General features: G+C 37.8%; 1 protein-coding gene across 16 annotated transcripts in view; it reads right to left on the bottom strand.

The window, feature by feature from the left end:
* The window catches only part of unm_hu7910 (un-named hu7910), a 230,793-nt gene that overhangs the window by 136,756 nt on the left and 74,187 nt on the right, over positions 1 to 19,850 (bottom strand). For 14 of the 16 annotated variants that reach the window (XM_072571572.1, XM_072571573.1, XM_072571565.1 and 11 more), the window contains 3 exons: positions 7,364 to 7,456; positions 4,169 to 4,237; positions 2,726 to 2,797 (listed from right to left, as the gene is read on the bottom strand). In XM_072571572.1, the coding sequence (XP_072427673.1) occupies positions 2,726 to 2,797; positions 4,169 to 4,237; positions 7,364 to 7,456 (234 nt within the window). The remainder of the gene's footprint in view (positions 1 to 2,725; positions 2,798 to 4,168; positions 4,238 to 7,363; positions 7,457 to 19,850) is intronic. The other 2 variants (XM_072571569.1, XM_072571559.1) reach the window with 1 other exon arrangement.

Genomic DNA, 19,850 nt, shown 5'->3' with positions numbered 1-19,850 from the left:
GGGGCATGGAATGCACTGCCTGTGGGAGTGGCAGAGGCAGAGTCAGAATCATTGGTGACCTTTAAGCTGCAATTGGATAGGTACATAGATAGGTGCTTAAGCTAGGACAAATGTTTGGCACAACATCATGGGCCGAAGGGCCAGTTCTGTGCTGTATTGTTCTATGTTCTATCTATCTCCTTTTTAAATGCTTGCTGTGATCTAGCTTCCACAACCATGGTAGCGATTTCCAGACATTCCCTACCTGTGAGGGAATAAATTCATTCACATTTCTATTGGGAATCCTTATTCTGTAACAATGTCCCTTAATTTGAGACTTTCCCATTAGTGGAAATATTACTCAATATTTACCTTGTCAAGTCCCAAAAGAATGCTTCAAGATCACCACTCATTCTTCTGGAGTCTAACAAATAAAGACTAACCTGTTTAGCCGTTCTTGATAGGTCAACCACTTCATCCCAGGAACAAGTCCAGTGAAACTATTTTGAACTGTGTCTAATGTCAATATATTCTCTCAAATCAGAACAAAACAGTACACGGTACTGGAGAAGAACACACTGCACACAGTTGTAAAAAGCTACCCCAATTTTTAACTCTAGCCACCTAGCAATAAATATAATTTGCCTTAATGGACCACACCAACACACTCCCCTCCAAGTGAATACATCTCACTGATCCGGGGTCAAAACCCTGGAAGTCATTATAGGTTTGCACATGGTCAATGCACATATCCCATGATGAATACATGCTGCACTGGCAAACAAACTTTGTCTTCTATACACTAGAACACCCCAATCCCTCTAGGCTGCATGGTTGAGGGACCTCTCTCCATTTAAATATCCTCTGCCTTGTGACTCTTCCTGCCATAACGCAAGATATCACACTTCCTTACATAAAGCTCCACTTGCCAAGTTTGTGCCCACAATCAATGTGCCTACATACCATTGCAGATTTCATCACAACATGTTATCCCTCCTGTTTTTGTCTCAGTACAAAACTTGGATACATCACACTGTCCCTGTCTTCAGGTCATTAATATAGATAGTAAATCATTTAGGTCCTTGGACCGACCCTTGTGGCACTGTTAGTTAAGTCTTTCCAAACTGGAAAATACCCATTAGTCGAGACTCTGTCTTCTGCATGGTAACTAATCCTCAACCCATGATAAGATGGCGGCTGAGGAGGGCTCCTGAGCCACAGCTTGTCCACTTCAACTGTTTTTCTAGTCATTTGTCTCCCTTAAGTTATTTTTAATTTGTTTCTTTGCTGTATTTACTTTCTGTTGAGAGCCCTGTTATAGAGGCAGCGGCAGAACAGCAGCAGCTGGGAGCTGTGACCATCAGCCATGAAGCAGCTAGTGTGCCTGGACACAACTCTGGCAGTTGGCAGCATCACTGCTTCTTCAAGATCCAGAGCACTGAAGCAGCTGGGGACTCAGCAGTACCAGCACGGGAGTGCAGCAGCAGGCAGCCTGAGGTAGTGGCAGGAAGAGTAACAGGCTGCAAGGCAGCAACTGCAAGTAGGTGAGGCTGGTGACAGGGGTGAGGGCCTGCAAGGCCTAAGCCCTCACGAGGAGTGCGGAGCCAAATCCTCGCCCTTGTGAGTAGCTCAGAGCCGAACCCTCGTGAGGAGTGCGATGCCAGGCACATGTGGACTGTAGTGTTGAACTCTTGACTGCATTTCTTTGTTTTTCTACTTTTTGTAAGGAGGACTATAATCTTTAAATTTTCCAACTTTGCATTCCTTATTTTTCTGCTTTGTACCAAGGATTCTGTACCTAGCTACCTTTGTACCTAAGATGGTACTGTAAGTACCAACTTGTAAATTTTTCACTCTACTCATGTATGTGTGACTATTAACCTAATTCAATTTAATTCACATTATCCACAGTACCACAAGCTCTGACCTTGTTTAATAATCATTCGTGTGTTACCTTATTGAATGCCTTCTAGAAATTCAAACACACTATAGCTATCAGTTTCCTTTAACAACATGGCTTATGTCCTCAAAGAACCCAAGCATGTCAAAAAAATTATTTCCCTTTCACAAACGCATATTGATTGAAACTGTTTGACTGCATTAAGTTTTTCTAAATAGACTAGCATTTTCTCAACGGCAAGTATTAGACTTACTAGCCCAGTTTCCTGCTGTCTCCCTCCCTTTGAGAGCAGCAACACATGCACAGTTTTCTAATCCTCTGGAACTGTCCAGAAATACAGATTGTGCAGACATTGGTTGGAATATTCCAGAACTATCTCTGCAGCCAATTCCTTAAAGTTTGTTGGGAAAGGAATGGCAGGTCCTGGCAACTTGTCTGCCTTCAGTCCCATTAGTTTGTCAAATACTTTGTCCCTTGTAATAGAAACTATTCCATGACCTTTCATTTTGTTAACACTTTGTTTATATCTTTGGGAATGTTTACAGTATCCTCCACTATGAAGACTGCTGCAAAATATCAAATTAAATTATTTGGATAATACAAGGGAAGCTCAACTAGCTTTTCACTGTGTAACTTCAAAAGTGATGCTACACCTGCTGACATTTAATGCACATATGAACAGATAAATTAACTTGGGATCTTGCTGGACGGCAAGACTTACATATACACTGTGCAAACCTGCGAAAATACACTGGATCTTAACTCTTGCTCATATGGGGATGAAATATGATGAGATATGTTGCCTAACTATTTTATGTAAACAGGAATAGGTTTACAAAAGCTCACCTGTTTCAGCATCTTTGAAATCTTCATCCTGCTCATATTCATTTGGCCCTTCCTCCATTGGTGGCTCTTCTACTTAATTATGAGAAAAAGAATGTGCGTGTGTCTAAAACTTGTACAAATGCCAACATTCAAAACGTGCACTCGGCTACTTTTGAGGACCAAATTATATTCTTGCAAAACTTTAATAAACACCTTACTTGAAAGTATGTCCGAAAAATATGGAGTTAAATGTATGGATTTATTACTAACTCAAAAATTCTGTGAAATGATCACATACTTACTGAGCTATATGATCTCTCATGTAACATGTCTCAATGAGGAAACTTTTGAACCCAATATCTTTGCAATCTCCTCCAGCCCTACAACTCATCCAGATCTCTGCACTTTACTTCTGGCCTCTTATACTTCCCAGACTTTTTATTACTGCACCACTGGCAGCTTTGTCTTTTTACTGTCAAGGCCCTAAACTCTGGAAATCTTTCTCAAAACTTCTCTGGTTCTTCACTCCACAAAACATAACGTCTTTTGGTTACTTCTCCAAATAACTCGTGCAAAAGTTAACAAATTTTATTTGCTGGTGCTCCAGTGAAGCATCTTGGGATTTTGAGAAATATTTTAAAATGTGCTGTATGATACAAATCGCTTTGTATTTGAATGTTAAAATTTGTGTTCTCACTCTCCTATTCAATACCAGTCTACTCCAAAAACTAAAAAGCAAATGAGAGTATCTTTTCATATTTAATTGAAATGGGTCGGTTTTTCATTGGGTCCTTTGCAAGGAGGAAAACGAACTGTTGTGAATTCTTCTTAAGATAGCCAGAAGTCACATCTCTTGAAAATGGATGCATTTTCAACAATGTAACAGTCAGATTTACACAGAATAAAAATTAGGGGCGGTTCGGTGGCACAGTGGTTAGCGCTGCTGCCTCACAGCGCCAGAGACTAGGGTTCAATTCCCGCCTCAGACAATTGTCTGTGTGGAGTTTGCACATTGTCCCAGTGTCTGTGTGGGTTTCCTCCGGGTGCTCCGGTTTCCTCCTACAGTCCAAAAACTGTGCAGGTTAGGTGAATTGGCCATGCTAAATTGCCCATAGTGTTAGGTGAAGGGGTAAATGTAGGAGAATGGGTCTGGGTGGGTTGCACTTCGGCAGGTCGGTGTGGACTTGTTGGGCCGAATGGCCTGTTTCCACACTGTATGTAATCTAATCTAATCTAATATCTATTATACTGCCTATAACGAGGGGCATGACAAATAGTTTATAAAATTTTATGTTTCTACAATCTTTCAGATATATGGCCATATGCTTTTGGCATCATTGTAATCATCTGCTGTTTCTACCAAAGGTCTATCAAGTTTCCTACCTTATTGATTTTACAGCTCATGTCTATCAATCCTCCTTAAATATTTGGGATAACAATGTTTCAAGCAGCAAAGATACCAACCTGGTATGCGTTTGAGGGGCGCCGGAGTCACATCTGCTCGCATTGATTCTGTTTCTTCTTTGTCAGCCTCTAAAAGAACAGATTTTCTCACAGAAACAACTTCAATTTAAATAGTTCTGTACTTAATAGCGTGTAATGAACAAAATGTTGGGTAATTTATTTTCTTCTTTAATTTTTGATAATCCACTGCTAAACATTAATTCCAGGCTGGGTAATCTTAATAAAGGTGAGTTACAAACCTGATGGCCAATTTGAGGTTTATAGCACTTGAATTGTTTCTCTGGTCTCTAACTATTAGAAACAACTGTTTTAATTTCGACTGGTCACAAGTCTTAAGGCAATCAATTCTGCTGAATGCAGGTGAGCAAATGACTGTAGTGTAGCAAAAGCCAGGAGATTTATTGAAATGATAGAAACACAATGTAGAACAGAAGGGTATATATGTCTGAAAACAGGCTTGACGGTTTGACTGGTTTTATCTGAGTAAACATTTCAAATAAATGTTGTAATTAGATGTATGTTCAATCACTGGTAATTAACATATAAGTGCAATGGAAGCAAAACATGGGCTAGTTTGGATTAAAAAAAATAGAACGTATTTAAAAATATTTAAAAGCCAAAGTGATGAACACCAACGAAGGGAAACCAAGAAGAATACTGGTAGAAAAGAACAAGAATCAACTTCATTATTGGCACTTAGTATCCCATGTCAGTGCAAGACAAGACACTGATTTCCAATCTGTTAGGTAGACAGAGATTGCAAAAAGAAAACCTTTGAAGGGAGGGTACTGTTCATGCTATACCAAGCAGAAGGCTGGAGTCTGTCGGGATGATTAGATACCAAATGAAATTTGGTAAAGTTCCAAGTTAGAAATCATGCAGTTGGTAAAATCATAAACAATCTAGAAGTAATGACAAAATATTTTTGAAGATGCAAAATCCTGAGTAATCAGAACAATTTATCTGATGTTTACAGTTTGCCTTCAATGCAATTCAAAGTGGTGCAATAACAGAATGTTTGAAATTATTTTTTCGCAACAGCGTTCAAAATGACAATTCATTTTAGTCACACAGGTTTACCTCAGAATTCTAAAGCAAGTGCAGATATACAGCTGGAGGTTCTAGCAGCAGTGCTTTTACAGTATCAATGAGAAGGAATCACCCCTCTCTCGCCAAAATACAGATGAAATGTGATGTGATAGAACTGTCAAAATGACATCGAACTTTTGTGCTGATTGAGTGGTTTTCACATGAATTTAATATTACAGCTGCTATAATATAATTTTGTGGAAGTCATAATATTTGTTTTTATATTAAAACACATGCATTATATCTTTACCAATTGTGGTGTTTAAAATTAAGACAAGTTTTGAGAAGAGTGGATATAGAATATGTTCTCTTGTGGAAAAGACACGACTAGAGATAATTAATATAAGGCAATCACCAAAACAAAATCCTCAAGGGAATTCCAGAGAAACTTCCTACCACAGGGCGTGGTCAAAGGGAATGAAAGGGGCATTTAAGGAGAAACTAAAAAATCACATGATGGAAAACAAAAGTGTTATAATCGTAGGTATAGACAAGAAATGATGGAAATAGGCTCCAGTACAGCTTAAACATATGAACTGGATGGGTCTAACAGCCTTTATCTTTGCTTTACAGCCTATATAGGTAATACTGTGTGCTGCACTGGCCATTCGTTAGCTCATGGAGATGGCAGGTCAAGTTTGTTATTTTATAAAGTAATATCAGTTTAAAATATTGCGCCTGTTATGCTTCCCAGAGGAAAAAAAATCTAAGGTGTTCAACTTGTATGCTCACAACAAATTTATTAGCAAAACATGTTTACTAAAAATGTGAAGGGATACTTGTGCACAAAACACAAATTTAGCACACAGGTGCAGCAGACAATCAGAAAAGTTCATCGAATGTTGGCCCTTAGTTCAAAGGGGTTGGAGTATAAGAATAGGGAGGTCTTACTGTAACCGTACAAGATGCTGGTGAGACGAGGAGGAATTCTTCCAGCCAGAGGGTGGTGAATTGGTGGAACTCATTGCCACAGAAGTCTGTGGAGGCCACGTACTGAGCATATTCAATACAGAGATAGATAGGTTCTTGACTAGTAAGGAGATCAAGAATTTCAGGGAGAAGTCAGACGAATGGGGTTGAGAAACACATCAGCCATGAACGAATGGTGGAACAGCCTCAATGAGCCAAACTGCTTAATTCTGTTCTGATAGAGAGGAAGATGAACTCTACTGCAGTAAAATCTCATTGTGCTCAGTGTTTCAAGATGGTGCCAGAGCATGGTGACACTTTGCAAATAAGACAAAAAGAAAATCACTGTATTGTTATGGGAGACAATAAATCTAAATATTATGGTCTAATGAAGTACTCTGAGCAGTTTTGGTCCCCTTATTTAAGCAAAGGTATCATTTCATTGGAGAAAGTTCAGAGAAGGTTCAGGAGATGATCCCTGGTATGGAGGGATTGGACTATCAGCAACAGTTAAATATGTTGAGAATATACTCATTGGAGTTAGAAGAACGAGGTGTGATCTCTTAAAACATACAGGATGCTTAAGGGACTCGATGGGGTAAATGCTAACAGGATGTTACCCTCACTTGAGAGTCTGGACCAGAGGGCACAGTCTTCGAATAAAGGGGCACCAATCATGAGGAGAAAGAATTTCTTCTCGTGGTTGTCGGTCTTTGGAACACCTTTCCACAGAAAGCTATGGGGGCAGAGGCCTTGCACATATTTAAAGCTGAGTTAGATTCTTGATCAGTTAGAGAATCAAGGGTTATGGCAAAAAAAAAGTAATGTGGACATGAGGAATGTCAGATCAACCATGATCCCATTGAATGGTGGAGCAGGCTTGAGGGGCTGATCGGTCTTTTCCTCTTTGTTCTTACAGAAAGACAATTTGACAAGTTTGTTTAAAGTCTGAGGTTGGCATTTTAGCTCATTGTACCTTATGCTACGGAGCTGTAGCACTTGATTTAGTTTATACTTGACTTCAGTACATTAGTCACCTTTCAAACTTTGCTTGTCATTTTTAATACACTGAATATTTACTCAGCATTTTATATCCTATACCCCCATTTAAAAAACTACCCAACACATTTATACTATATTTAATTATTTTTGAGTATCTAATCATATAGGACTTCCTGTAATGGAATCTCAAATTACCTGCTCCTATGTCTGTGTATACAGATGGCTGAATTGGCTCTTCATTCTTCCCAAAATGTTCAGCAGAAACAGGTCCTTCTGCTTCTTTCAACCCTGTTTTCAAATGCCGGAGAATTTCATCAAACTTATGTTGCATCAAGTCCAGCTTCTTAAAATCATAATACACCAGACTATTTTAAGCATACAAATTGTGCTGTGGCATTTGGAGATGGTTCTATGTTTTACAGCTATCAACTGAAGCAACTCATTAGCACAGCTTGACATGCTTAAAGTATGATCTTTTCACTCATTTCTTAAACAGATTTGGAAAGAATGCTCAAAGGTTTGATTCCATGCAAGAAAAGGTGAAGGAGACAAATATTCAAACAGTGTGCACAACTGCCATTTATGGCAAATTTAAATAATTCTGTTTGAATATCCAAAGATAAAGGAAACTTCATTCGGTTGGCAAAAACTTAAATTCACCAAATAGGTATAGGTAATGCATTGCAAACCTATCCAGTATAGGACATCCAAGCCTCTGGAGAACAAGCTTAAAAAACCTCAACTGAAATCAAATGCTGCAATTTTTAGCCAATTATCCCAAATCATGTAGCTAAAAATAAAATCACGTGAAAGTAAAAACTATGTCTTTAGACAATTCTAAGCAGCAAATGCTGTTGACTTGGGTTGTGATTGTCAAAGATGACAACTAAGTATTTTGAGAGAAACTGGACAATGAATTCTCAATTTTTATTGCACTCAAGAACAGATGGGAATGCAAGAACAGGAAACCTGAACGGTTTACACAGTCATTAAAAATCTGGGAAGAGGTAAACGGAAAGGAGGGATGCATTAAAAGGAAAGGGAGAAATAAAAGGAAGAAAGGAGGAATTGGAAAAGTCTGTCAGAGTAAATGCAAATCTAATAATAGATTTGGAAACTGATCACTGGAACTTGCCTTAAAAGATTAATAGTGGATTAGGTAAGGAATGTGCAGATGCAAACTATGTGCTGGAAAAAGAACTGCATAATGATGTGTTGCTTCTAGTTGGTGACACCTCTCCGTAGTTTAGGATACCATTAATTTTGCATAGCTCTCGTCCCAAAATCAATGACATGTTTACTAGTTATGTTATATCGCTAATTCAATACTATCCAATCCACATGGTTTTCTGGAAGGGAAATCATGCTTAAGCAATCTATTGATTTTTTTCAGGAACTAAAATGAATAAACAGGAACCAGCAAATGCAGTGGTTAGATTTCCATAAGGTATTTTACAAACAGCAGAAAGTAAAAGCTCATGGTGTGATTAGTAACCTACTACCCAAGGTATGGATAAAAAATTGGCCAGCAAACGGGAAGCAAAGTAGGCGTGAGTAATTTTCTAGTTGGCAAGATGTATCAAGTGGTATGCCAAAGGTGCTGGGACCTCAATCTTTCAAAATTTATATCAATGACTTGGATGAAAAGACTGAAGGAATGGTTACTATATTTGCTAATGACGAAAGTAGATGGGAAAGCAAGTTGTGAATACAACATAAGGAGGTTACAAATAGATGAAGTGAATAGGCCAAAACCTGGCAAATGGAATGTAATCCGGAAAATAAAAAAAAAGTTAATTTTGGCAATAAGAGTGGCACATTATCTGAATGTTGAAAAATTGCAAACGTTTGAGATGCAGAGATATTTGGGTATCCAAATGAATATATTGCAAAAGGTTAGTCTGCAAGTACAACAAGTCATTAAGGAAGCTAATAGAATGGTACACTTTATTGCCATGAGAATTGAATACAAAAGTAGGGAGGTCAAGTTTCAGTTATAAAGTGAAGTACTGCGCACAATATTGGTTTCCTTATTGGAGGAAGGTTATAAGAAGCAGTTCAGAGGAAGTTTACTAGACCAACATCTGGATGAGGCAGGTCAGCCTACGAGGAAAGGTCAGCCAGGCTAAGTTGCATCCACCGGAGTTTAGAAGAGTAAAAGTTAACTTGATTGAAACACAAGATCCAAAAGGGTCCTGACAAGATGAATATGGAAAGGAGGTTTCTTCCTGTGAGAACATTCAAAGATTAGGGATAACCTATTCAAAATATAGAGTGGTGTTGTCCATTAAGAGACACAAGGAGAATTCTCAAAGGAGGACAAGCTTTCGGATTTCTGCTCTGTGTTTCAATTATGTGACTTTTGGAATTGTTTTAAGGCAGACAGGAATAAATTTTTAATAAACAAGGGCGTGAAATGTTATCACAGATTTTCAGGAATATTTAATAAGATTGTGGCTGATCTTATTCTACGAAGAGCTTGCTTAAGAGAGTGGGTGGCCTATTCCTGCTCTTAATGCATATGTTAGTACATTCGTATTTTCAAATGAAGCCACATACCCTTAGACACATAGCTACCTTCAAGCGAATCTTTTTTTTTCCCAGTAGCAAGTCATTGAGCAGAAGTTTCATTCAGCAGTTTAAATACTGTTAATACATTTCAGCAATTGTACTTTACTATTGAGATCCTCAAAATCTATTCTTAAAAGGCAATACATTCTATAATTAAAGAAACCAAGCTGAGTGAATACAAAGGCTAAACAATTGATATAAAAACGAAATTAAATTTGTTAATGTCTGCAGAAGCTTATTTTGTTTCTGAACACCTGACTACAGAAAATATTGTGTATCCTCAGCATTGGTTTCAAGCAGAAACACGGTTTTGATGTTTTATTGTTTGAGGTAAAATAGAGGAACCAATCACTAATGTTGAAAATGATATTGTGGAGATACGGAATTCTCTTTTCTTTCCCCACATTTTCACTGCTGACATAAGCAGGAAACTGTGCACCACCAGTTGATGATTCTCAAGTCTATTCTTAACAAGCAGCGGCAAGTAACTGTGACAGTAATGCGATTGACAAAGAAATGGAGACACGTTGGGTGAAAAATTCAGTTTTTATTTATTGTTGTGCCAAGAAAATTAATATTTTTCAAATCTTCTCATGTGGAATAAATGAGGCCCATATAGTTATGGCCATCACAGCTAAGAAATCTATACAAACATTTCACCTGTATTATCTTGCTCTTTTGATTTCCAATCGATAAATGCTGAGCTTTGACATACAACACTGTATATAATGAAAAATTGAGAAATTGTGACCAGAACTCACAATAGAGATTTAAATAAAACAGTATTTGATGAAAATGGTGGGCCTCAAAAGTAATTTCAATTTCTGACTAAGCATATCAGACCAAATCTTGTAAAACCCTGATAGAATAGTTTGTTAAACTGACAGCAGCATTATATAATACACAATTTGAAAATAAATAAATTGTTATAATTGCTCAGTATGGAAGATGCAGTTCTTTAAATAAACAAACTAATGGAATAAAACTTCAAGATGTTAAAACAATTAGTCACACTACAAAATTGTTCCTCTCTACCAACTCTGTGATTTGAAGTCAATTAATGTATCAGTTGGCGCAATAACCAATAATATTCACAGACTGAGTGAGAAGTTAGCTGAAGGTTTTAGAAGAAGCCATTCTAAACTTCAAGTTACCAATATCCAGATACTGAACACAGTGTTGAAACGAAAGGCCAGTTTCAGACAGAAAATGCTTGGAAGAAACAATGGAAACAAACCGGTCATTGCTGGCATTTCTGCTGTTCTGTGATATATTAACTATTGCTTTGGCTCTAAATATTTAGCACTGGCACCCAAATACATTCGTTTAACAATACTATTGGCATGATTTTGGGAAGACAGTGGTGTGGTAATTCCACGAACCTAGCAATCCTGAACCTTAGGTTAACATTCTGGTGACATGGGCTCAAATCCAATCAATGCAGATGGTGGGATGTTAATTCAATAAAATCTGGAATAAAAGCTAACTTGGAGCAACAAACTGCTTTCAGATGCATTGGAGTTTCAATCCATCAGCACTTTGAACACCAAGGTCAAGGAGATTAAAATTTTCAGAGGGGCTATATAATTCTTTCACAAACTTTTCAAGAAATCAAATGTGAATAAAGCTTTCAATACAACAATAAATTTTGGTTTTATCACTTCAGTAAGATAAAAGTCCTGTAATATTGCACAATCAGAAAATTTTGAAGATCACTATGGAAAGCTTGAGCAGTGAGGCAATATAGACAGAGCTCCGAAATAGGACGGGTGCGGTAACCATGTTGGTTCTGTACTACAGGCCTCCCAACAGTGAGTGGGAGATAGAGGTACAATATGCAGAGAGATCATAGATAGATGTAGGAGCAACAGGGGTGGTGATGATGGGAGATTTCAGTTTTCCCAACATTGACTGGGATTCACTGTGTTCGAGGTCTGGATGGAGCAGAATTTATAAGGTGCATCCCGGAGGGGTTTACAGCGCAATATATCAATAATCCAACTCAGGAAGGGGCCATACTGGACTTGGTGTTACAGAATGAGCCCAGCCAGGTGGTTGAAGTTTCAGTAGGGGATTACTTTGGCAATAGTGATCACAATTCCGCAAGTTTTAGAATACTCATGGACAAAGAAGAGAGAGTGGACCTAAAGGAAGGGTGCCAAACTAGGGGAAGGCCAACTGTACCAAAATTTAGCAGGAGCTGGGGAATGTAGATTGGAAACAGATGTTTGAAGGGAATGACAGTTCAGGAGAGATATGTTATGAAAATGAGGGATAGAAATGGCAAGATTATGGAACCATGGATGACAGGTGAAATTGTGAGACTAGCTAAGAGGCAAAGGAAGCATACATAAGGTCTAAGTGACTGAGGTCAGATGAAGCTTTGTAAGAATATTGGGAATGTAGGAACAATCTGAAATTAGGAATTAAGAGGGCAAAAAGACATTAAGAGATATCCTTAGCAAACAGGGTTAAGGAAAACCCCAAAGCTTTTTATTCGTATATAAGGAGCAAGAGGGTAACTAGGGAATGAGTTAGCCCACTCAAGGACAAAGCAGGAAAGATACACTTGGAGTTGGAGAAAATGGGGGAGATTCTTAATGAGTACTTTGCATCAGTATTCATCATGGAGGGGGACATGGCAGATATTGAGGTGAGGGAGAGATCTTTGATTACTCTAGGTCAAGTCGGCATAAACAGAGAGAAAGTGTTGGGTATTTGAAAAGGCATGAAGGTGGACAAATCCCCAGGACCAGATGGGATCTATCCCAGGTTTCTGAGGAAAGCAAGAGGGAAAATAGTTAGAACTTTAACAGATATCTTTGCAGCATCCTTTAAAACAGGGGAGCTCCCATAGAACTGGGGAATTGCTAATGTTGTCCCCTTGTTTCAGAAAGGTAGCAGGGATTGTCAAGATAATTACAAATCTGTGAACCTGACATCAGTGGTAGGGAAGCTGCTGGAGAAGATATTGAGGGATATGATATATACCCATTTGGAAGAAAATGGGCTTAGTGATAAGCAGCATGCTTTTGTGCAAGGAAGGTCATGTCTTACAAACCTAAGAGAATTCTTTTGAAGAGGTGATAAGTTGATTGATGAGGAAAGGGATGTAGATGTCACATACATGGACTTTAGTAAAGAGTTTGATAAGGTTCCCCATGGTAGGCTGATGAAGAAGGTGAACTTGCATAGGGTCCAGGGTGTTCTAGCTAGATGGATAGAGAACTGGCTGGGCAACAGGAGACAGTAGTAGTGGAAGGGAGCTACTCAAAATGGAGACTTGTGACTAGTGGTGTCCTACAGGGATCCATGCTGGGACCACCGTTGTTTGTGATATACATAAATGATTTGGAGGAAGGTATAGGGTGCCTCATTAGCAAGTTTTCAAATGACACGAAGATTGGTGGAGTAGCAGACAGTGAAGGAGACTGTCAGAGAATGCAGCAGAATATAGATAGAGTGGAGAGTTGGTCATAGAAATGACAGAGATTTCAATCCGGACAAATGCAAGGTGATGCATTTTGGAAGATACAATTCCAGAGCGAACTGTACAATAAATAGAAAAGTCCTGGGGAAAATTGATGCACAGAAAGATCTGTATGTTCAGGTCCATTGTTCCCTGAAGGTGGCAACGCAGGGCAGTAGAGTGGTCAAGGCACCATGCAGCATGCTTTCCTTCATAGGACGGGGTGTTGAGTACAAGAGTTAGCAGGTCATGTTATAGTTATAAGACTTTGGTTTAGCCACATTTAGAATACTGTGAACAGTTCTGGTCACCTCATTAGCAAAATGACGTGGATGCTTTGGAGACAGTGTAGAGGTGGTTCACCAGGATGTTGTCTGGCATGGAGGGTGCTAGCTATGAGATATTGAGTAGATTAGAATTATTTCCATTGGAAAGGTAGCAGTTGCGGAGGGACCTGATCGAGGCCTACAAAATCATGACAGGCGTAGACAGGGTGGGCAGCAAGAAAGACTCAGTACCTAGGGATCATGAGTTCAAGGTGAGGGGAGAAAAGTTTAGGGGAGATATGTGTGGAAAGATCTTTACGCAGAGGGTGGTGGGTGCCTGGAATGTGTTGCCAGCAACGATAGTGTCATTTAAGACGTATTTAGACAAAGGGACACAGATCCTTCGAAAATAGGTGACGGATTTAGATAGAGGATATGGATCACGCAGGTTTGGAGGGCTGAAGGGCCTGTTCCTGTGCTGTAATGTTCTTTGTTCTAGCAGCTGTTTTCCCGTTTACTGACATGAAGATCACTGGTTGGGCCAGCGTTTATTATTGCCTATCCCTAGATGACCTTGTAAGCTGTTCGTGAGGTGGTAATCTAGTCAGTAGTTTATAATCCCACTTCTGAGGCTTACCCAGTAATCTTCAGACAGCTAGACAACTCTTGCCCCCTCCCCACCTATCCTGATTCTCTGCACACCTCACATGTTTTAAAGATGAAGCCAGTTGCCTAAGCTAATTTTATTTAAATTGGCCCTACTTTCAAAATGTAATCTGGGATAGGGATGCAGTGGAAAACTGAACAATTCTGATGGAGATGTAAATGATAACTTCGCATAGCATGAAAGTATGGGGCAAGGGAGAAAGAAGGGACAGTGCAATTGTGTGCAAACAAAGATTTATAATGTCTTCAAATATTTTTCTGGCATTTCCTCCAATAACAGTATCAGAAAGACAGATTGCTTCAGTTAACTTTGCAGCTACTGCAATATCATGATAGCACAGTACAAGAACAAAACCATTTTTAAAACTATCAATCCAAACCAGCCCAAAATTAGCACCAATACTCAAAGAAAGCTTCAGATTGAGGTTACAATGGAAGAACACGAGAACAAATTCTCATTACAGTGCAAGTTGCAAATTAGTTGACAAACTAGGGTACAGTAGGTCTTCATTCAAAGCTATGGTTGCATCCCTAACAATCATGACTTTAGGTAAAATGACTAAGTGAATCATAGGTCTCTTTAGACATTGCTTGTCTGGAAAAAAACAAAAGTACGGTACTACATGAAATAGTGTAGTCCTGGCTAAAATATCTGCACAATAAATCAAATATAAAATAAACGGTAGTTTTAAGACCTTTCTCACCAAAAAAAGCTTGAAAGAACCAAATCGAAATGGTAGTCATTCCTTAATGTCTACAATCAAAACATTTAAAATAAAATACATTTTATATAGAAACATTACTGCAAAATACTGACCAGGGTCCATTCAATGGATAAGGTTGATGGGTACAGGGAGCAACCAATAACCAGAATTACTCGCATGAACCAATGCCTGTCACCAGATGGAGCCCAGGATTTCAGTGCGAGATTAGGACAGGAACCAGAAGGAGAGCAGAGAGGTAGACCCCAAAGATGAGTCAGATAAGAACAGAATCCAGGAGCACCAGATAGTTTTTATTTCGGGGAAGGGGTGTAGGTTTATGCTGGTGCGGTGACTGTGGGAGGTCAAGGTCAAAAATTGGGTGGGAAAAATAAGCGAAATGGGAGTCATTCTGGAGTTGGAAAAATCTTCAGTGGTAACAACATACAATGATTGCAGAATAGCAATTAGAAGTGGGTGCAAAAGGTACTTTAGGACTGAAATTGGTGGCTGAAGAACAATGGAAAAAGGTCTGTAAGGCAAGCAGGCCACAAAGCAGGGAGTCAGTGGCAAAATTCCAAAGAAACAACTAACAAAATTGAAGAGATAGATCATGAATAGCAAGATACATTATCTTCATAAGTGTTGTTTTAATGAGAATTGTACATACTCATACACAGTAAATTTGGGAAAATTCACAAAAAGAAGAATCACTGGATGTTTTAATAAGAATTTGATTTAAATCACCACTCAGACTGTACATAAATTAGATTAACTGGTACTAGCTTACTAACAAGAAGCAATATTTCCTTTGTAGTATTCCACAGATTCATCATTTTCATTAGTAATGAAAGCTGTTATCAAAATGCACAAAACTAAATTTAATCTAACAAAAATATATTTCAACTATCAGTTTAAGTGGTTCAAGTTAAAGGCACTAAAATGAAATTAAACCTCATATACCAATAGAGTAAACACTGTTGAGATGATCTACTAGATTGTCACAGTGTAGGTCAACAAAGGCAGTAGCTCTAACAATATCTCATTCTTTTATTTCTTATTCCCCTTCTTTTCCTTCTCCTTATCAATAGTTTTAACCTTGAGAGATTTAGTGGGTTCCTTTTTATCCTTCACTGGCACATTTTTTGCCACTTTGAACGTATTAAAAAGCTTTTTAACCTTCTCTTTCAGTGACTGAGGTTTTTCCTTTGCTTTTACTTTCTCAACTTTATTTTTTTTCTCTTTTTCAGATTTCTTTTTCATCTCCAGCTTTTTCACAGGCTTTTCCATCTTCAGTTTTCCTGTTTTCAGCTCTGCCTTTTCTTTCTGTACTTTCTTAGACTTCTCCTCAGCAGCTCTTTCAGACTTTGGTCTTTTAGCTTTCTTCTTTGTTTCAGCTTTCTCTCTCGCCTTTTTAAGCTCTCTTAATGCTTCCTTTACTTATTATTTTAAAAGAAAATCAAAACAGAAGTGATATGCTGTACATTAGGATGGAACATTTTCACTCAACAGAAAAAGTCTTGTCTGCAGAGTTATATAAAATTGCTCCATTATATATATTACCAAATGGAGAAGGTGAGTTCTAAATCAGAGTGTTCTCCATCTAACAACTTCTTACATTTTTTAAAATTTGGAAATCACATTATAACAAATGCATCATGAAAAATTCTGTCGTTACTGCACTGTGGGAGGGGGAAGTTCTAATATGACTGAAGTCAAGATGCATTTTATTAGATTACTAATACAGTGCCAAACGGTTGTAGTCAAGCTGAAGGTAACACTCTGAACTTTGGATTGGAAATTTATGCAAACCCTAAAGGTGCAGATGACATGTTTAATCATACTGACTGGATTAATATCAAACAGTAAAATTGTAGGTGTTGTCCTTTGAAAGCTTGGAAAGAATATTTTGAGCAGTTTGGTCCTGGGACCAAGTATGAAGAAAAATTGGTGGTGAGACTACAACTGCTTTCTGGACGTATGTGCTCACATCTTGCAGAAATAACCCTGCTCAAACTGTTTTAAATATGAGAAATTAGCCAAAACAGTTGTTCATTGCCCTCCAGCACTAAACTAATAATCTTACAGCTCTAAAACACACATACTGGCATGCATTCATGCAGATATTATCTTTGCAGCAACAGTAATACACCCATTTTGCACACATACACAAAAAGCTTTCATGGCTGGTTTTGTTAGGAAGAGCAGATGCTCCATAAGAAACACCATATATTAAAGCAATTTAGTTAAACTTGTTTTTTTAAGAAAAACATATTGCAATTAACCAAGTAAACTGAGAGTCTTAAATCAATCTGACCTTTCTCACAAAATACATGTATTTTAGTTGGTGAAGATGCAATTAGGAATAGACACAGTACCCAAATAAAGTACTGCCTTTGCATCATTTGCAAGTTTAACTGTCATCTAGCTGTACTGCACTTCGATGTATTGTAACAGAGTGAGAAATGCACAGCTAAAGTAATCTTTTAAGCATGTTGTTAGTCAAAATCATAAAGACTATTACACTGCAGAGATGTTTGGAGTTATTACTATTTACAAAAACCTTACCACATGCAAGTTAGATATAACATTTGCCAATTTTGTAACAGGGAGTACACATCTAAAAGGAGACGATTGTAAAGCACGGTTTTTTTTAAGAGAAAAAGTGTCCTGGATTCATGCGTTAAGCTTTAAAAATGGTTCACTTGCACACATAGTAAGTCAAACCAGGTCCTGCTAATCCATTCAGCTCATCCCACTGCTCCACTCAGGCTGACAGATATTCTAAAGTTGCAAATCTTAAATGCCTAATTTTATAATATCTCAATAACTGCTCAATCTTACAGAGCAGAAATAAACCATTTGGCCAGGTTGTCTACATAAGCTCCCAAGTGGGCAATTTACTGAGTGCCACTCTTCCCTAACTCTGTACATTTTTTTGTCAAGTTTAATTTTCCTTTGAAAGTTTTAATTGAAACTACCACCGAACGTGACAGAAATAGTTAAGCACTCGCTATGTGAAAAGTTCTTTGTTTTTGTATCTTTCACCAATTATTTTATATCTATGCCTTTTCTTTTCAATCAGGGAACAGTTTCTCCCTGCCTACTCCAACCAGACCATTCAATTTGAGACCTCAATTAAATCTCCTTCAAGTCCCTTTTGAGGCAATTTATCAAAGCTCGCAATATCAACATTTCCTCTGTACATCATATATTCAATTCGTCACTTCAAACAATTCTATAGATATGATCACATTCTGCTATCAGCTCACTGACCCATTTCAATATTCTTACATCAAGATATGCTTGTACAGACACAAAAAAGAAGTAATCTAACATTTCTTACAAGCCTACGCCCACCTCTCTAATATATGATTGTCCTGAAGTACTTCTAGGTCTTTGAGCCAAACTATATAATGCCACTGGACAATGTTTAATAGATTACTTTTTGCAGTGAAGAAAGATTTAATCTGTATTTGAATGCTGTGGAAACCAGAAATATCCCATTTACCAACATTTGGCCCACATCCCTCGAAACAGACTTCAGTATTCTATGGGCTTTGGTGATTACTGTTCTGCATTAGTTAGATATATTGGACACCAAACCTTCTAAACTCAAATCTCAACTTGAACTTGAGCTATTTCAACATTATTCTGAGTGCACATGTTGCTCATTTTCCCTTTCCGTTATGCTTGGTTGCGTTAAATTTCATCCACTTATTTTTGTCCATTTTAAAGTCTAGGTTATTCTACAATTTCTAGAATCTACTTCATATTAGATTTGGAATGGAAGTGTGAAATATTCACAAATTGGAAATAGAACATCCAACATACCACTCCATCCAACATACAATATTGCTTCCATTCTTCCCAAGGTAACACCCTACCTGGTCAAAGTTTTTTTAAAAAAATCATTTAAAGTTAAAATATCCACAGACAAGATTTATCCCAAATCCTCTGATGTTTTAGCTCAATAGGTGTTCACTTATAACTTTATCAAATTGCTTCCGGAGATGCAATACATAATGGGGTCTACTAAATACAATTTCTTGAAAAACACAGAAGGGTTAGGACCATATCAGTCGGAATTCAAGTGGCTGCTTTCACCAAGTTCTTATTTTATGGATGACCTTCAAAATTATTCCTCTCAATATAGTGCTTAGAGTCGCCAATCTTCAATTTTTCACCTATTTTGAAAGATGGGCATCACATTAGTATTTTTCTGATCAGCTGGTATCCTTCATTATCTTGTGCTTATTCTGTTTCAAACTTCTTTTCATCTTTAATGGTGGCACCTCCTTTTTGATTGTCTTGCCAAAATTGAAAAGGCATCTGCAGTTATGCATTCTCTTTGCTCCCAACTCAATTTTTTGCATATTTTAACTTCCATCCCTATGAAATGTTACAACTTGCCCACAGTAATATTACTTGATTTGCCACCATACCTGTTTAAGCTACACTTACTGGTTCTAGATATGAACTTAATTTGAATGCTTAATGTTATACATTGCAAGATCTTCCATGTCCATTCTCCTGTAGCACTGGCCATCTTGTCCCAATCGATCAATTTGGTAAAAACCGTTCACTATCTTATTATGAAAATTACTTTTTTTTAAATACTTGTGTTCATGACCCTACTTCTAAACAACAGGACATTTACAAAACTGTATAAAATAGTCTGTAAGAAAAAGGTGTTTGCACGCATGACAGTAAAAATATGCAGTTAATGGGAGATGCAAATAATCTTTAAACTGTCATATTCATGCAACACATGCTTTTACAAATCCAAGTCAGCCAACCAGTTTTGCGGAAATTGGCTTTTAGCAAAGTACCTTTCTCTTTAGCCTGCTCCTTTGTTTTCACTTTAACTTCTGGTTCTATCACAAGGAGGAAAGATAGGCTTAATGTTCAATTACTTAAAACAAAAACAGCTAGTCAAGCTAAACCATCGTTTGCACAGTCGGAAACATTTCCAACACACAACATTTGCACAGATTGTTCAGAAGGTT

This window comes from Chiloscyllium punctatum, chromosome 5 (genome assembly GCF_047496795.1).
Source record: "Chiloscyllium punctatum isolate Juve2018m chromosome 5, sChiPun1.3, whole genome shotgun sequence".
Taxonomy (NCBI): domain Eukaryota; kingdom Metazoa; phylum Chordata; class Chondrichthyes; order Orectolobiformes; family Hemiscylliidae; genus Chiloscyllium; species Chiloscyllium punctatum.
The sequence above is the reverse complement of the archived record's forward strand: the minus strand, read 5'-3'. Positions and strand labels throughout refer to the sequence as shown.